The sequence below is a fragment of the Rhinopithecus bieti genome, unplaced genomic scaffold, assembly GCF_001698545.2.
Source record: "Rhinopithecus bieti isolate Rb0 unplaced genomic scaffold, ASM169854v2 scaffold_9876, whole genome shotgun sequence".
NCBI lineage: Eukaryota > Metazoa > Chordata > Mammalia > Primates > Cercopithecidae > Rhinopithecus > Rhinopithecus bieti.
In genome coordinates this window covers 494,911-509,290 of record NW_016806295.1, presented here as the reverse complement: position 1 = coordinate 509,290, position 14,380 = coordinate 494,911, and the positions used below count along the sequence as shown (strand labels likewise).

The window sequence follows — 14,380 nt, the reverse complement described above, 5'->3', positions numbered from 1 at the left end:
TGAGTAGTTTTGAGAATTTAGAGAGCACACAAAAATAAGTCAATACAAGTCCTCTGTTGTCTTCTACCTAAAGGTAACAATTGCTTGAGTTTGTTCTGTCTCTTACCTGTCCTTATGTTTTTGAGAAGGAGTCTCGCTCTGTCGCCCAGGCTGGAGTGCAGTGGCACGATCTCAGCTCACTGCAACCTCCACCTCCCGGGTTCAAGCCATTCTCCTGCCTCAGCCTCCTGAGTAGCTGGGATTACAGGGCACCAGCATCACACCCGGCTATTTTTGTATTTTTAGGAGAAAAAGGGGTTTTTTTTTTTTTTTTTTTTTTTTTTTTGAGACGGAGTCTCGCTCTGTCGCCCAAGCTGAAGTGCAGTGGCCGGATCTCAGCTCACTGCAAGCTCCGCCTCCCGGGTTCCCGTCATTCTCCTGCCTCAGCCTCCCGAGTAGCTGGGACTACAGGCGCCCGCCACCTCGCCCGGCTAGTTTTTTGTACTTTTAGTAGAGACGGGGTTTCACCGTGTTAGCCAGGATGGTCTCGATCTCCTGACCTCGTGATCCGCCCGCCTCGGCCTCCCAAAGTGCTGGGATTACAGGCTTGAGCCACCGCGCCCGGCCAAGAGACAGGGTTTCAACATGTTGGCCAGGATGGTCTTGAGCTCCTGAGCTCAGATGATCTGCCCACCTCAGCCTTCCAAAGTGCTGGGATTACAGGAATGAGCCACCTCACCTGGCTTACCTACCCTTTTTCTATGCATTTAAACATGTAAACACAATATAGCTATAGAGAAAAATTTTTTTAATAAATCGTGATCATACTTCTATACTGTTTTGCAACCTACCTCTTTCACTTAATAATAGGTTGGGTATTGGTGATTATGGAGGTTATGTGGTTCATTGAATTAATCTCGTATTCCTGGACATTTAAGCTATTTGAAACATCTTGATATTTTTAACAGATAACTTTCTTTTAATGTTGCTCTTATGTGATATTCGCTGCATTCACAAGAACATATGCAATGAAAGTGTAAGTGCGGCCCTGTCCTCAGCACTAGGCTGCTTGTCATCGCTGACACTCCTGTGTGTGCCTCTCCTGGCCCTGTGACCCTCACTGCAGAGGCACCTGTTCTCTCGGAGTTAGAGTTTGTGTTTCCATTGTAATCCGGGTTCCGCAAACTAGCAGCTGGTCTTCCCAAAGTGGAAGGTTCATGTACAAAGTCCACTGGGCCATGGTGGGAGAGCACTGCAGACCCCGGGAAGGAGGCCATCCTCCCTGCTCTGAGCGTGTCCAGCCCCCACAGGCCAACAGTCAATCTCAGAAAACCCACCAGAGTGTGTTTATGGTGAAAAGACCAGGAGACAGATAAGAGACAAGGAGTAGCTGTGTGCAGGGTAAGCATGCAATAACCACTTTCCCAAAATACAATCGGTCGGTGACCCTTGTGTCGCTGGTGTTGAGATGAGGACTCCTCTTAGGAGGTGCAGAGGAAGTCTGCTGATTATGCAGGCCATCTTGATATTTACTGTCAATTCTCCCTGGTTCCCTGGCAATTCATGAGTGAATGATTACCCAATTGCGAGGTTGGGGAAGACATTATGATGGGGTCAAGAATGAGCCCTGGAGCTGGGGTCAGGACACCCAGACTGAGCTCCTCAGGCCTATCATGTGTTTGCAAATAAGGGCAACGCCCATCACCACTTTGTACTCTCTGTCTCTAAGTTCCAAGAGGTCTGGGTGAGTGGATGCGACATCTACACACATTGGCAGCCTGGGCACGGGGAGTCACACAGCTATGCAGGAGAAAAGGCTTTGCCTGGTTGCTTGGCGGGCCCTAAAGGGAGGTCTGAACCTCACAGTGACTGGGACTGGGCCCCCTGAGGGCAGCATGCTCGCCTTCTTAGAGGACATTGCATTGTACGTGAGGCTGCCAGGTACAGACACACAGACTGGCCAGTGTTCAGGCCCCAGAAATGCAGCAGCCAGAAAAATGCTAAGTCACCAGCCCTGTGTCATGGGGCCCGCCAGTCTTCTGGGCCTGTCCCACAATGCCACAGAATAGACAAACGTACCCCTAGACAGGTTAGAAGCCTTTAGAACTCAGAGCTTAAAAGGCAGCTGTGGCTGGTGGTCCAATCAGATCAGGATCCCCCCGTGACTTTTGCCAGCTGTGTGACCTTGAGAAGGCCACTTTACCCCTCTGAGCCTCGTACCGTCTGCAGTCCTAAGTTGGAACTACTCACACCTCCCTCTGAGAGTGCTCAGAGGGCACAGCTCAGCAAGCAAGCACCTGGCCCAGGACCCGGCCAAGTGGCTGCTGCCTGGGAGGCATCTGGGCCAGGGAGTGCAGTGTGAGACAGCCTTCCTCTGTGTCCCCGGTCAGTCCCAGTCTCCATCCACAGGGATCACTTTCCAGTGGCATGTGAGAGAGGAGGCCTGGCCTGGGGGCCTGAGTATCTGGCATGGGCACAGTTCCCAGCATCTGACATCTCGCAGCCCACTGTGAACTTCACCATGACCCTACACAGACCATGCCAAGCTTGCTTCCCAGGTGAAGGCAAGGCAAGGCTTAGGGAGACTTCTTTCCACAGCTGCGTGGCAGCTGCTCAGAGCGGAGACACCAGACCGTTCTCTAACACTGTGTGGTCACCGCCCTGAGCAACGGCTGTGCAGGCAGTAGAAGGTGAGCTGGGGTGCAGGCCTTCAAGAACTAATCGGCTTTTCGGAACCGTAGTGAAGTGACAATTATTTTGATTATTACTTATTCTTTTTAAAGCTGAATAATTGATGGGGAATACTATGAAGGACAACAAAACACAGGTGGAAGAGCTACTCAGTCCAGTTTAATTCAACTATGTTTTGTGGCCCTTGCTAGGGCCGTGGAGAGTGGGATGCAGGTTCCTTCCACTATGCAGGAGTTCATCAAGCCCTGCAGCCTAAGCCGCCACTTTGCTCTCCCCAGCCCAGGGGAGTGCAGGAAGGACATGAAGGCTGGGACGGATGGGGGGCTCATCCTGGACTAGCTGGGGGTTGGGGGCGGCCTAATGTGCAGCCACATCTCAGCCTCACAGGGTAATCACAGAGGCCCTTGTAAGAGGGAGGTCAGCAGATCAGAGAGGAGATGCTACTCTGCTGGATTAGAAGATAGTGGAGGAGGGCACAAGCCAAGGAATGTAGGTGACCTTTACAAGCTGGAAAGGAAAACAGACTCCAGAAGGAAGCAGCCCTGATGACACCTGGATTTTAGCCCTGTAAGACTTGTTTTGCACTTCTGATCTCCAGAGCTATAAGAGAATAAAAGAATAAACTTGTGTTGCTTTAAGCCACTGCTTATGGTAATTTGTTACAGCAGCAACAGGCAATTCTTTTTTTTTTTTTCTTTTTTTGTGAGACAGTCTTGCACTGTTGCCTAGGCTGGAGTGCAATGGCATAATCTCACCTCACTGCAACCTCCGGCTCCTGGGTTCAAGTCATTCTCCTGCCTCAGCCTCCGGAGTAGCTGGGATTACAGGCGCCCGCCACCACGCCAGGCTAATTTTTGTATTTTTAGTGGAGATGGGGTTTCATGATGTTAGCCAGGCTGGTCTCGAACTCCTGATCTCATGATCTGCCTGCCTTGGCCTCCCAAAGTGCTGGGATTACAGGCATAAGCCACCGCGCCCGGCCAGCAACTGGCAATTAATACAGACCTTCTGTTTCCAACACTGTCTTCTGTTCAAACCTGCCTATGTACCATTGGAATGCTGGTCTCTGATGCGTAACAGTGCAGGAAAGTTGGTGCAGAGATAGCAGCCCTACCAGGAGTAGCCGCATGTCTTTACCGCTTTCCACATAGAAGACCTTTCAGGAATGGTGCTAATGGCAGGAATTTTATCATGGCCTAGATGAGGTTTGATTGGGGGTGACTGAGCCACCCATGTCCCCAGAATAAGCTACACATTGCCTTATCTGTTATTCAAGGCCTTCTGCGGCCAAACCCAATCCAGAAAAGGCTAGTCCACACCCCAACACGACCGACAAGGCTAGGAGCAAGCGTCAGAGGGTCTTGATGATTACACCCCAGTGAGTCCCCTTGGAAAATACTGTGGCCCTTCCTCTGAACGCTAACCAGGCCCCCTTCCAGAACACCAGTCCCTTCATGGAACCCCTGGCAAGCAGTGTTTCAGCTCCTGCTTGAATGCCTCCAGTGACAGGGTACTCACTGCCTACAGGCCGGCACCAAGGGATGGGAAGTCCTTTATTTATTTATTTACTTGTTTTTGAGACACAGTTTCACTCTTGTTGTCCATGCTGAAGTGCAGTGGCGTGATCTCGGCTCACTGCAACCTCTGCCTCCTGGGTTCAAACGATTCTCCTGCCTCAGCCTCCCGAGCAGCTGGGACTATAGGAACATGCCACATTTTTGAATTTTTAGTAGAGACAGGGTTTCTCCATGTTGGTCAGGCTGGTCTTGAACTCGAACTCCTGACCTCAGGTGATCCGCCTGCCTTGGCCTCCCAAAGTGCTGGGATTACAGGCGTGAACCACTGCGCTGGGCCAGAAGTCCTTCTTTAGAGGGGCAGATGTCACTGTGAGCCTTCGCCAGGCTCTGCCCTCTTGGGGAGTGCACCCCCACCCTCCACCAGATGCTTCTCCTCACCTGGTCACTGTGCAGCCAGCACTTCACCTAACCGTCACAAACTGACTTCTAATCCAAGTCTTGAGAAATATGGAAAAAGGGTCAGAGCCAGGAGTGGCCTGAGGCTGACCCTCAGGCCTGCCTCCAGGATGCTGTCATCTCTGACAGGATCTGTCAGCCACAGACCTTCTCTGCCACCCGAAACTGCTTTGTGACCTGGTCCAAAAAGAAAGTGTGAGAAGAAAATGTGCTATGCGCATGCCACAGACATTCATACATTTGTTCTTCGAACGCCAGGAAAATCTATTGCTTGCTTTTTTTCTCCCTCTTACATTACTGGGGGCCTCTGAAGGCCTTAGGAGACCCCTCACTTCTGGGACGGGGGCTCCATGAATGGTGGGGACCCCAGTCTTCTGGAAAGAAACCCCAGAAGGGGTTTCAAATCTTGGCAGTGACATCGTAATTGACAGGCTTTTTTTTTTTTTTTCTGTCAATATTTTTTAAGCATCTGGGATCCTCTCGACACAAACCTATTTATGGAAGCGGATCCACCCTGCAGTTGCTGCTATCTGGGGAAGTTCCTGAGCAATAAATGGCTCTGAGAAGGCGGAACAGTGGCTGTCCTGGGAAAATACTCCAACCAAGAATGGGCTCCAAATGTCTCAGTGCCAAAGACTTTTGTTTGAAAACGTGTGCTTGTTTTTGTGACTGTTCAGTACGTGCCTGGGTGCATTCATTTCATGCCTCCCTGCCCCCAATCTGATACAGAACACAAACGTTCATCAGGCAATGCCAGCTGGTGTCGGGGTAGCTTCGGGAAAAACCATGTCTGATCAACTGCAATGCTTGCATTTGTTAGTAACGCTTCACATTTTGTGGTGGTTTTCATTTACCCTATGAGCCGGTCATCACAGGCCGGGTATGGTGGCTCAATCCTGGAATCCCAGCACTTTCGGAGGCTGAGTGGGTGGATCACCTGAGGTCAAGAGTTCGAGACCAGCCCGGCCGACATGGTGAAACGTCGTTTCTACTGAAAATACAAGTATTACCTGGGCGTGGTGGCAGACGTCTGTAATCCCAGCTACTCAGGAAGCTGAGGCAGGAGAATCACTTGAACCTGGGAGGCAGAGGTTGCAGTGAGCTGAGACTGCACCACTGCACTCCAGCCTCGGCGACAGCGAAGAGTGAGGCTACAGAGCGAGACTCTGTCTCAAAAAAAAAAAAAACAGGTAATCATGTACAAACAGCGTACGGCCCAGATGCAGCGCTGGTCTACCCCGGGTGACCCTGAGATGTGGCTGCACCAGCACCTCCCTTCCACATGCTGTAGCTAGAACAGGGTTCAGGCCAGACCTCCACCCCAGCAGCCACCTCCTCCACTAGCTGCAGGCTTCCAATTGTCTCCGATGAGGACATCATCTGCCCTGGGGGCAGCCAGGGGCAGTTAGTGTTCCTTGGGGACTTCCACCGGCTCTGCTATCAACACCTGCCTTCCTACTCCCCAGACTCCTAGGGCCCTGGGATCTGTCCTTGCTGCAGCACACTTTGGGGTCTGTGCCCATGGTAGGTTGTAAAAACTTTGGTAGCTAGAAACAGGTGTGTTTTCTAGACTCCAGGCTGAGGGGTAAGGCAAGCAGGGCACATGAGATTGAAAGAAGTGGTGGCTGCTGCCCAGGAAAAAGAAGTCCAGGTGTTTTGGGGGGACTTTGAGGGAAAGGCGCTGTGCCCTTGGAGGGAATCTGCCATCGCCACATCCCTTTCTCCTCCATGCTCTTTCGGATGGACGGAGGGGTGGAAATGTGATGAGCTGAAAGAGCCTCCCATGGGCAGGAGGGGAAGCCAGAAGAGCACCCACTCTCTGCAAGAGCTCTTCTGCAAAGCCTTCCTTCCAGAACAGGACCCGCCAAGTCCCAGGCAAGCTTCAGTCCCTCAGTCAATTGCGACTGCTTGATTTTGTCCATTTAGGTTCCCTTCCCATCCCAGAGCCACTGCAAGACATGCTCTTCAAACAAACTAGCTCCAGCAAATAAAATAATGAATCATAAATTTTATTTCAAAATGTAAACGTCACTAAACATGCATACACGTTAAAACAATAAAATTTACAATTTCGTTAATTTTTCTTTTTGCATAGGACATCATTACAATATAGAATCTATGCCATACAAAATACATACAAAGTTTTATCCGAGCAAGCCAAGGCCAGACTGGGAACTGTACAACAGTAATACTTCACTGTAGTGATCCAGGAAGATGAAACATGGCCTTCAGAATTATGGTGGGTGCTGGTTAAAAAAAAGTTCCTACAGAAAAGAAAAACATGAGCTCCATGGAAATGGTCTTGGACCCTTGGATTCTGCCTTGGGCTTTTGGCAAACGATTCCAGAGAAGCTCCACCAATGGCTTTGGATGGGAAAGGGTTGCCTGTGTGGGCCTGAGGCAGCTGAGGCCCGGAAGCATGCACCCAACACATGCACACAAGCAATTCCCAGTCACCAAGGAACCACCGCAAGCCCCAAACCCGACAATGACAATGCATAGTTGCTCAGTAGTGCCTCCTTTCTGCTGAGGCTGACCAGCCCCAGAGGCCCCAGCACTCGGCACCAGGGGTGGAACCCGCACAGACGCTGGGGCTGATGAGCCCGTGGGGTGTCCAGAGCCACATGGGAGGTGGCCCCTTGCTCCTCTCAGGGCAGCCAGATACAGGGGCTCCTGTGCTGTGTGTGGCCTCGCAGGCATTCGGCTCACACACCTGGTTTCCAAATAAGCACGCGCGGTGGCCTGTCCACAGGCCCTCCAGAAGAGGCCAGAGAAAACAGGACCCTGAGGCCTTAAGAAAGCTGTTCTCGCGCCCCCACCCCACCCCTGGGACTTCCTGCCTCCACCCCCCACCCCTTCTCAGGAATGTGTGACTTGTAGGGTAGGGGAAGCTACTTCTCTCCCATCCAGTTCATTTTTAAATAAAAGTAGTAAAGTTTTAAAGCTGTATGAGAAAGAGAGAGGCAGGTCAGGGCCAGGTAGCCGCACTGCAAGTCCGAAATCCGTAGAAACCAAGCGCGGTCCCTCTTCCCTCATGGACACCGGGCTCCCGTCTCCGGCCGAATTCAACTCTTCTGATGCTGAGGGACACGACAGCAGGCAGGAGGCGGCACCTCGCCCTAAAGGGTACTCAGGTGTGTGTCAGTAGTAAGCTGGACTGTGCATCCAAGTTCTGGTACAAAGGTCTCTGGAATGTGTCTCAGACAAGTCTTCAGAGCCTCAGAATCAGGAAAATTAGTAATAGGACCTGGTTCTCCCTGGGGTAATCCTGATTTCAAAAACCATCAGCCCACGCCTCAGATTTTAGCTTTGGAAAATATGGTGACCAGAATTGTATATGGAAACAGTCAGCAAAAGATGTGGATAACCTACAAAGCATTTCTTACTGGTTGTGATGTGACCAACGCATCACACTCTTTAAACCTTCTAGCACTGTGTCTTTGACTAAATGACCTTTTTTAAATGGGGGAAAGAAAATCAGTGACACCTGTCAGAGGTCAAAATAGTCAGGTAGCTCTGTAAACACAGCCACAACCAGAAGTGGAGAAACAAGGCCACACTATTGCTCAGATCACATCTTCCTGTTGGGTGGCACCCCTGCCCAGCTGAGCTCCTCAATGGGTCCCTAGGGAGTACCAGGGCCCTGTGCAGTCCATCTTAGCATTTGCTTCTGGCAAGAAAGAGGGTGGTCTTCTGGACACACCAGGTCAGGAGACAGAAGACTTGAGGTCAAGTCTTGAGGCAGAGTGGCCAGCCTTCTCTGCCCATCCCCACCTCTGAATCACCCCTCACGGGTCTGAGCTGTGTGCAGGGTGCGGCAAGGCCTGGGATCGCCATTGCCTCAGATCTTTGTACCTGGAGGCTGCACCATGGCGAACCCTGCACCTGCCTCGGTGTGGGGCCTGGGAATAAAGTCAGGATTAGGAGTGAGGCAATCTTGCACTCGAGTGTCGTGGGTGGGGGTGCAGCAGGATGAAGGTAGGGCACCTCCAGGACGATGTTCCCATCCAGGACATCTCTGCTCGTTCCTACGCAGCACCCTGCAGGAGAGGGTCCCAGGGCTCTTTGAGGAAAGGGCTGTGTCCATCTGTTTTCCTGTATGGCTGTAGGATCCAGTAGGCATTTGGGGAGCTGACAACCATTCCCCTAATATGGCTGATGTAAAGAGGGGCTTCCTTGTCTGGGACATGAGCAACACCAGCCCCTTGATGGCTGAGCCCAAAATCAATTTTAGGCCTTTTATAGGGGAACTCTCCCTTCACTCAGGCAACCTTCATTTTGAGATCTCTGCCCCTATGGACCACTAGAACTGAAGTCCCAAAATAAGGGTTTGAGTTTTCACTATTATTTATATGAGTCCTATGGGTTCCTCAACCCCACCAAAACTGGCAAGCATGGCCATAAACCACAAAAATGGAAGACCCTGAAATAGATGCAGTCTGGGAAAACATTCTGCATGTTTGAAGAAAATGAAGGCTGTTTCAGGAGGGTCCGCCTTGTGTGCCCACTTCACTGGAGGCAGCGCTCCAAGGCCCACCACCCTCTTCCACAGGAATCCCTCACTTCATGATGAGACGGACATCTGCCCTTGAGGACCCCTGTGAACTGTGCCTGAGATTCATGGGTTTCTCCCCGCCCTTCAAGTGAGATGAGTTTAAACCCCAGATGATTCAGGAGGGTCTGGCCAGGAGTACCCAGCAGGATTTCTCTCCTGGTGCCCCACCCACCCCCATTTCCCAGTCCAGGCCGGGGCCTAAGGACCACACCCTGCCATTAAACGAGAACCACTTTGGGAAAGAAGACACACTCTTATGCCAAAAATAGCCAACGCCTGCATATTTCTGTTTTAAGGCAATGTTACCCTTCCATCTATCAGACGGAACAGCCCTGGGTCATTTAAAGGAAAAATTAAATTAAGTGCTCTCTTTGGAAACAGCCAACACCCGCTTCCCTCCCCCACCCCCCGCCCTGCTCTAAAACAAACCAGCTCTTCTTTTTATTCCAAGATGACTAGGTTTAGAGTCCTATCTTTTCCTTCCGATGTGCAGACAGATGTGGAGCTAGAAAATCTCCTTCCATGACTCCCTGGGCAGATCACAAGGACGCCTGATCCCTCCCTGGAGAGCGCCATGCCAGCCTCCCAGGGATGGGCCGCTCCCTCTCCCTGCCTTGGGGAACGGTGGACGGTGAGTGCACCAAAGGACTTTGGAATAAAATTCCTGAACCTGGAATGTGAATTCCTGAGACATAAAATGTAGTCAGAGTGTGGCTTTCTCTGCCTCACACGAAAACAACTTTGGGAGGGACCTCACTTTGGAACTGGGCATGAAGATCTTTGCACCACAAGCACCCAGGGCTCTCTTCCGTCAAGGTCCCTACCGGATATTCCACTCTCTCTCCCAGACCCGATGCAAGCAGGGCTGTCAGGGAGCCCAAACACAGCATGGCAGCCAGAGTGGCCAGTTCCGCATCCAGTGTGGGGGTGACCCTCTCCCTGCCAGTTCCCACTGCAGCAGAAACAATGCTACTGCCCAATTTAGGGCCCATCATTCTATATAGAAAACACTACCATGCTGTCGGCCAATCCCAGCTGACACACAGTGGTGAGAAGCGGGCACCTGACGGCACGCTGTGCCTGAGCAGCTGCTGTGGACAGAGGGTACCTGTCCACTCTGGAGCCAGCCAAAACAGTGGCCAGCAGCTGTGGGCAGTGGCTAGGCCTGGGTCCCGGGTTTGTGCTGCACCCCATACCATGGTAGGACTGAGTAGAAGCAGGATGGCCACAACCAAGGCACGCTGGGCCCAGGAAGCCCATCTGCGGCCCTCTGAGGTCCCAGAGCCGCTCCTTTGCATCAAAATAGGTACTCATCAAAACAGGTATCTCTGGCAAGACACCCTGAGTCCACCCCAATCCCCCCACCCCCCAACACACACACGCACGCACGCACACACTCTGTCCTGGGCCCTTGTATTTACAGGCCCCAACTCTCAGGAGGAAGGGAAGGTGGTACCTGGGCCACAAGCCTGGGGTCGACACTCCAGCCATCTGCAGAGGAGTTTGCTGGACCACAGCTTGACTGACCCGGCCCAGGGCTCCAATCCCAACCCAGGACCCAGCTCTCTGCTCCTCCTCTCCTGCCAGGAGAAGGCTGGTGGTGGGCCACTGCAGCAGCCCCACCAGCTGGGTATGGCCTGGAGCCTCCAGGCAGGACAAGGAGAAGCAGGAGGAAAAGGGAGGAGAAGTCCGGGGACACGGAGAGGCTGGAGGTTTGCTAAGTCTGAGTTGGGGACATGGTGGGTCTGAGAAAAGAGTTGCCCACAACTTTCCATCTGGCATTCCCCAGGGAAGAAATAGAATGCGCACCCTCCGACAGCATTTCCTGTAACATCCGCGCCACTCCTAAAAAGGTCCAAGTCACAATGTTCCGGTCTCTTGCTACAGAAGTCTCTGTGAAGCACGGTGCGCTGCCGCAGGCACAGCCACTCACACAGGCCATCTGACGAGGAGGCCCCATGACCTGCCCATTGTTTCCAACAAACGTGCCCATGCGGAAGAACTCCGGAACTGGATGTGCCACCAGGAATTTCTAACATCTTTTTACAAGACCAGAATTCCTCATCAGAGGCCCAGGTATAATAGTGACAGGGTCCTGCGTGCCTTCTGCAGGGACACGGAGAAGCGGAGTCCTGGCAGGTGTGACCCTGGCCCCTGACTAGGAGGTCGGACGGTGCAGTGCCACGCTCAGCCAGGGCTGGCACCCTCTGCTTCCAGTGCTCCCTAGCGCCGTAGGAGAGGGTTCCCGGAGGCGGGGTGTGAGGCAGGCGGGGTGCAGAGGGCTGAAGGCCCCCTCCACTGTCCCCAAGGTGGAGTGCTCCTCCAGCTGGGGACAGCTTTAAGGCATCCCTCTGCAGGGGCCTGTCTCAGAATCAGCTGCGTTGCAAGCCCGGCCAGGCTTGTTGGGCAGAGGCCAGAGGCTGGGTTGGGGGCCGGGGAGGAAGAGGTCAGGCCCGCTGCTTAGGAATCTGCCATGGAGGCACAAACATCAGTGACCACATCTGCTCCCAACAGACCTACAGGCTGGCCAGCCAGCCAGACGCTGAGCTCCACCAGACTGGCTGGCCTGCTCTGTCCCCAGCGTGTTCCCAAACCTAACAGAAAACTCCAGAGTGCAAATCTATGTACAGAGTAAGGCGGCAGGAAGGGGTGTCCTCACTGACCTCGTGGAACGTGTCCATCCCTGAGAAAGGGGGTTCAACACCGCTGAATCTCAACTTTGTGGGTATATCTGTTGTGCAATTGGTGGGTGGTGTTTTTTGAAATTTTGTGTGTTTTTTTTTTTTTTTAACAAATTTACTTTGACACCTGAGGTGAAAAAAAATTGTTTTTTCGTGGACTTCACATCAAGTTCTCTCTCTTCTTTCTTACAAAAGGAAAGGCCAGGGACTCACGAGGGGGTGGGAGCGGCTGCTCATGGCTGTGGCGGGCTCAGGGCGAGCTGGCCGGGCTGATGGTGGGGCTGCTGGCGTCGGAGCGGCTGTAGTCGCTGAGGGAGCCGGTCCGCGAGCCCCCGCCGCGCCGCTGCAGCATTCCCGGGTGGAAGTTGGCGTGGCGGCGCGCGTGCTTGGTCAGGTGGTCGCTGCGCATGAAGCGCTTCTCGCAGATGGGGCAGCTGAACTTCTTCTCGCCCGTGTGGGTGCGATAGTGCCGCGCCAGCTCGTCGGAGCGCGCGAACTTCTTGTTGCAGTCCTGCCAGCTGCAGGCGAAGGGCCTCTCACCTGTGGACACAGGGGCAGAGCGTCAGTATCCGCACCTGGCCCCGCTTTCACATCCTCTCTGGGAAAGGACCCGCAACACCCAACACCCCGATCTCTCATCACCCCTCCCATGTGCCCCACCTCCAAGGGCTCCTGTGACAAATCCATCAGGGCAGAGATGAAGGTGGCCCCTGCCCTCCCACCCACGCGTGGGATGGAAGCAGAGGACACCGCCTAGGATAAAACAGCATTTCAGGTGCTGAAGCTGCAGGGCCCATGGGTAGGAACAGGTCAGGGCCCCAAGCTCCTGGCAGTGGACCCCCTAAGTACACCACAAAGCAGGCTGCACTACACACCCATGCAGGGCCAGCGGTCTCCAATGCATGGGGGTTGCAGGCCCACGCCCTGGCTTCACAGGCCTCCGGGAGCCCAGCTGCCCATGTTGCTCCATGGGAGCCACACTCTGGACCCCTGCAGGACAGGAAGGCAATTCCCATTCTGACCCTCCTCAGTCTAGTCTGTAACATGAGAGGGTCAGCCTAGGTGAGTTCCTGGGCCTGGAATTCTACGAACAGTCTGCTGCTCCTTCTCTCACAGAAGTCCCAAAGTGGCCAACCAGGGATGGCTGGCAGAGCAGGAGAATGAGGCAGGCTCTTGCATCCCAAGCGTGGTGACATATAAGGGCAGCAGCCCAGAGCACCCCATTAGGGGCCTGTGCAGGTGGGGTGGGAGGTAATCAAGGTAGGCTACGGTCTGGATGCTGCTCCTTCCTTCCCATCCCTCACTCAGACTGGGAAACAGGCCAGCGTTTACCCAGGCAAACTCTTAACACACAAAACTCTCCATCACAAAAATGACATCAACTGCTCAGGAAGAACCAGGCTTGGCGGGGGGGGGGCTCTGGCACCCCAGAAAGGAGCCCTTCTGGTATAAGGGGTGGCCACAGGGCTGCCGTTCCTACCTGGTCACTTCCCCTCTCACCCCCACACAGACCCTAAAGTGACTGCCAGTCATTGAAGCTGGTCTACCCATGTTCAACAGAGGAAACCCACTCACCCACCCACCTTAAACACAAGCAGATACCCAGGGATGGCCAGACAGCCAAGGAGAACCAGCAGCATGGAAGAGAAAGGCCAAGCGCAATGCAACCACCAACTCTAGAGGAAAAGAGTGAAGCCAGGAAACAGAAGACAATTTTAACTTGAAACTTCTGTATTCTCTGAGCAATCTGAGGCAAAATTTGATGCAAAAGCCAAGAGGATGCAATACAAAGGAAGCTCAGAGGGCAGAAGCGGCCGGGCGCGGCGGCCCACGCCTGTCATCTCAGCGCTCTGGGAGGCTGGGGCGGGTGGGTCACTTGAGATCAGGGGTTTGAGACCAGCCTGGCCAACATGGTGAAACCCCGTGTCTACTAAAAATACAAAAATTAGCCAGGTGTGGTGGTGTGCGCCTGCAATTCCAGCTACTTGGGAGGCTGAAGCAGAATTACTTGAACCTGGGAGGTGGAAGCTGCAGAGTCCAGACTGCATCACTGCACTCTAGCCTGGGCAAGAGAGTGAGGGTCCATCTCAAAAAAACCAAAAACAACAACAACAACAAAAAAACCCCAGCAAAACAACAGCATTTAGAAATTGAAAACAGCATTGTGTCCATATAAAACCTTCATATAAAAGCTGGAAATATACTCAAAGCAAATATATGAGAAAAAAACAACAAAAAACAGTTCTGGAAAAGATGTGGATGTCGCAGTGTTCCGTCTCCTGGCACTGCTAAAGCAGGGGCCATGCGTGGGTGCACTTGTTCTCTTTATTGATTTTACATTTTGGGGGAAAAGGTGTTGGGGGGATTCAAAATCAAGTAGCACCACGATTTCCCAAATACATGACAATTACAATCAAGTGAGAAAACAGAAAATATGGAGAGGAAATTACAAAAGAAATAACAACAGTCTCTGTCAAAGAGTACAAAAAAAAAAAAAAAAA

General features: G+C 52.7%; 1 protein-coding gene across 4 annotated transcripts in view; it reads right to left on the bottom strand.

Moving 5' to 3' along the window:
* Positions 1-6,631: 6,631 nt before the first annotated feature.
* The window catches only part of KLF13 (KLF transcription factor 13), a 49,390-nt gene continuing 41,641 nt past the window's right edge, over positions 6,632-14,380 (bottom strand). For all 4 annotated transcript variants that reach the window (XM_017875398.1, XM_017875396.1, XM_017875397.1 and 1 more), the window contains exon 2: positions 6,632-12,419. In XM_017875398.1, coding sequence (XP_017730887.1) covers positions 12,130-12,419 — 290 coding nt within the window. In that variant the 3' untranslated portion in view covers positions 6,632-12,129. The remainder of the gene's footprint in view (positions 12,420-14,380) is intronic.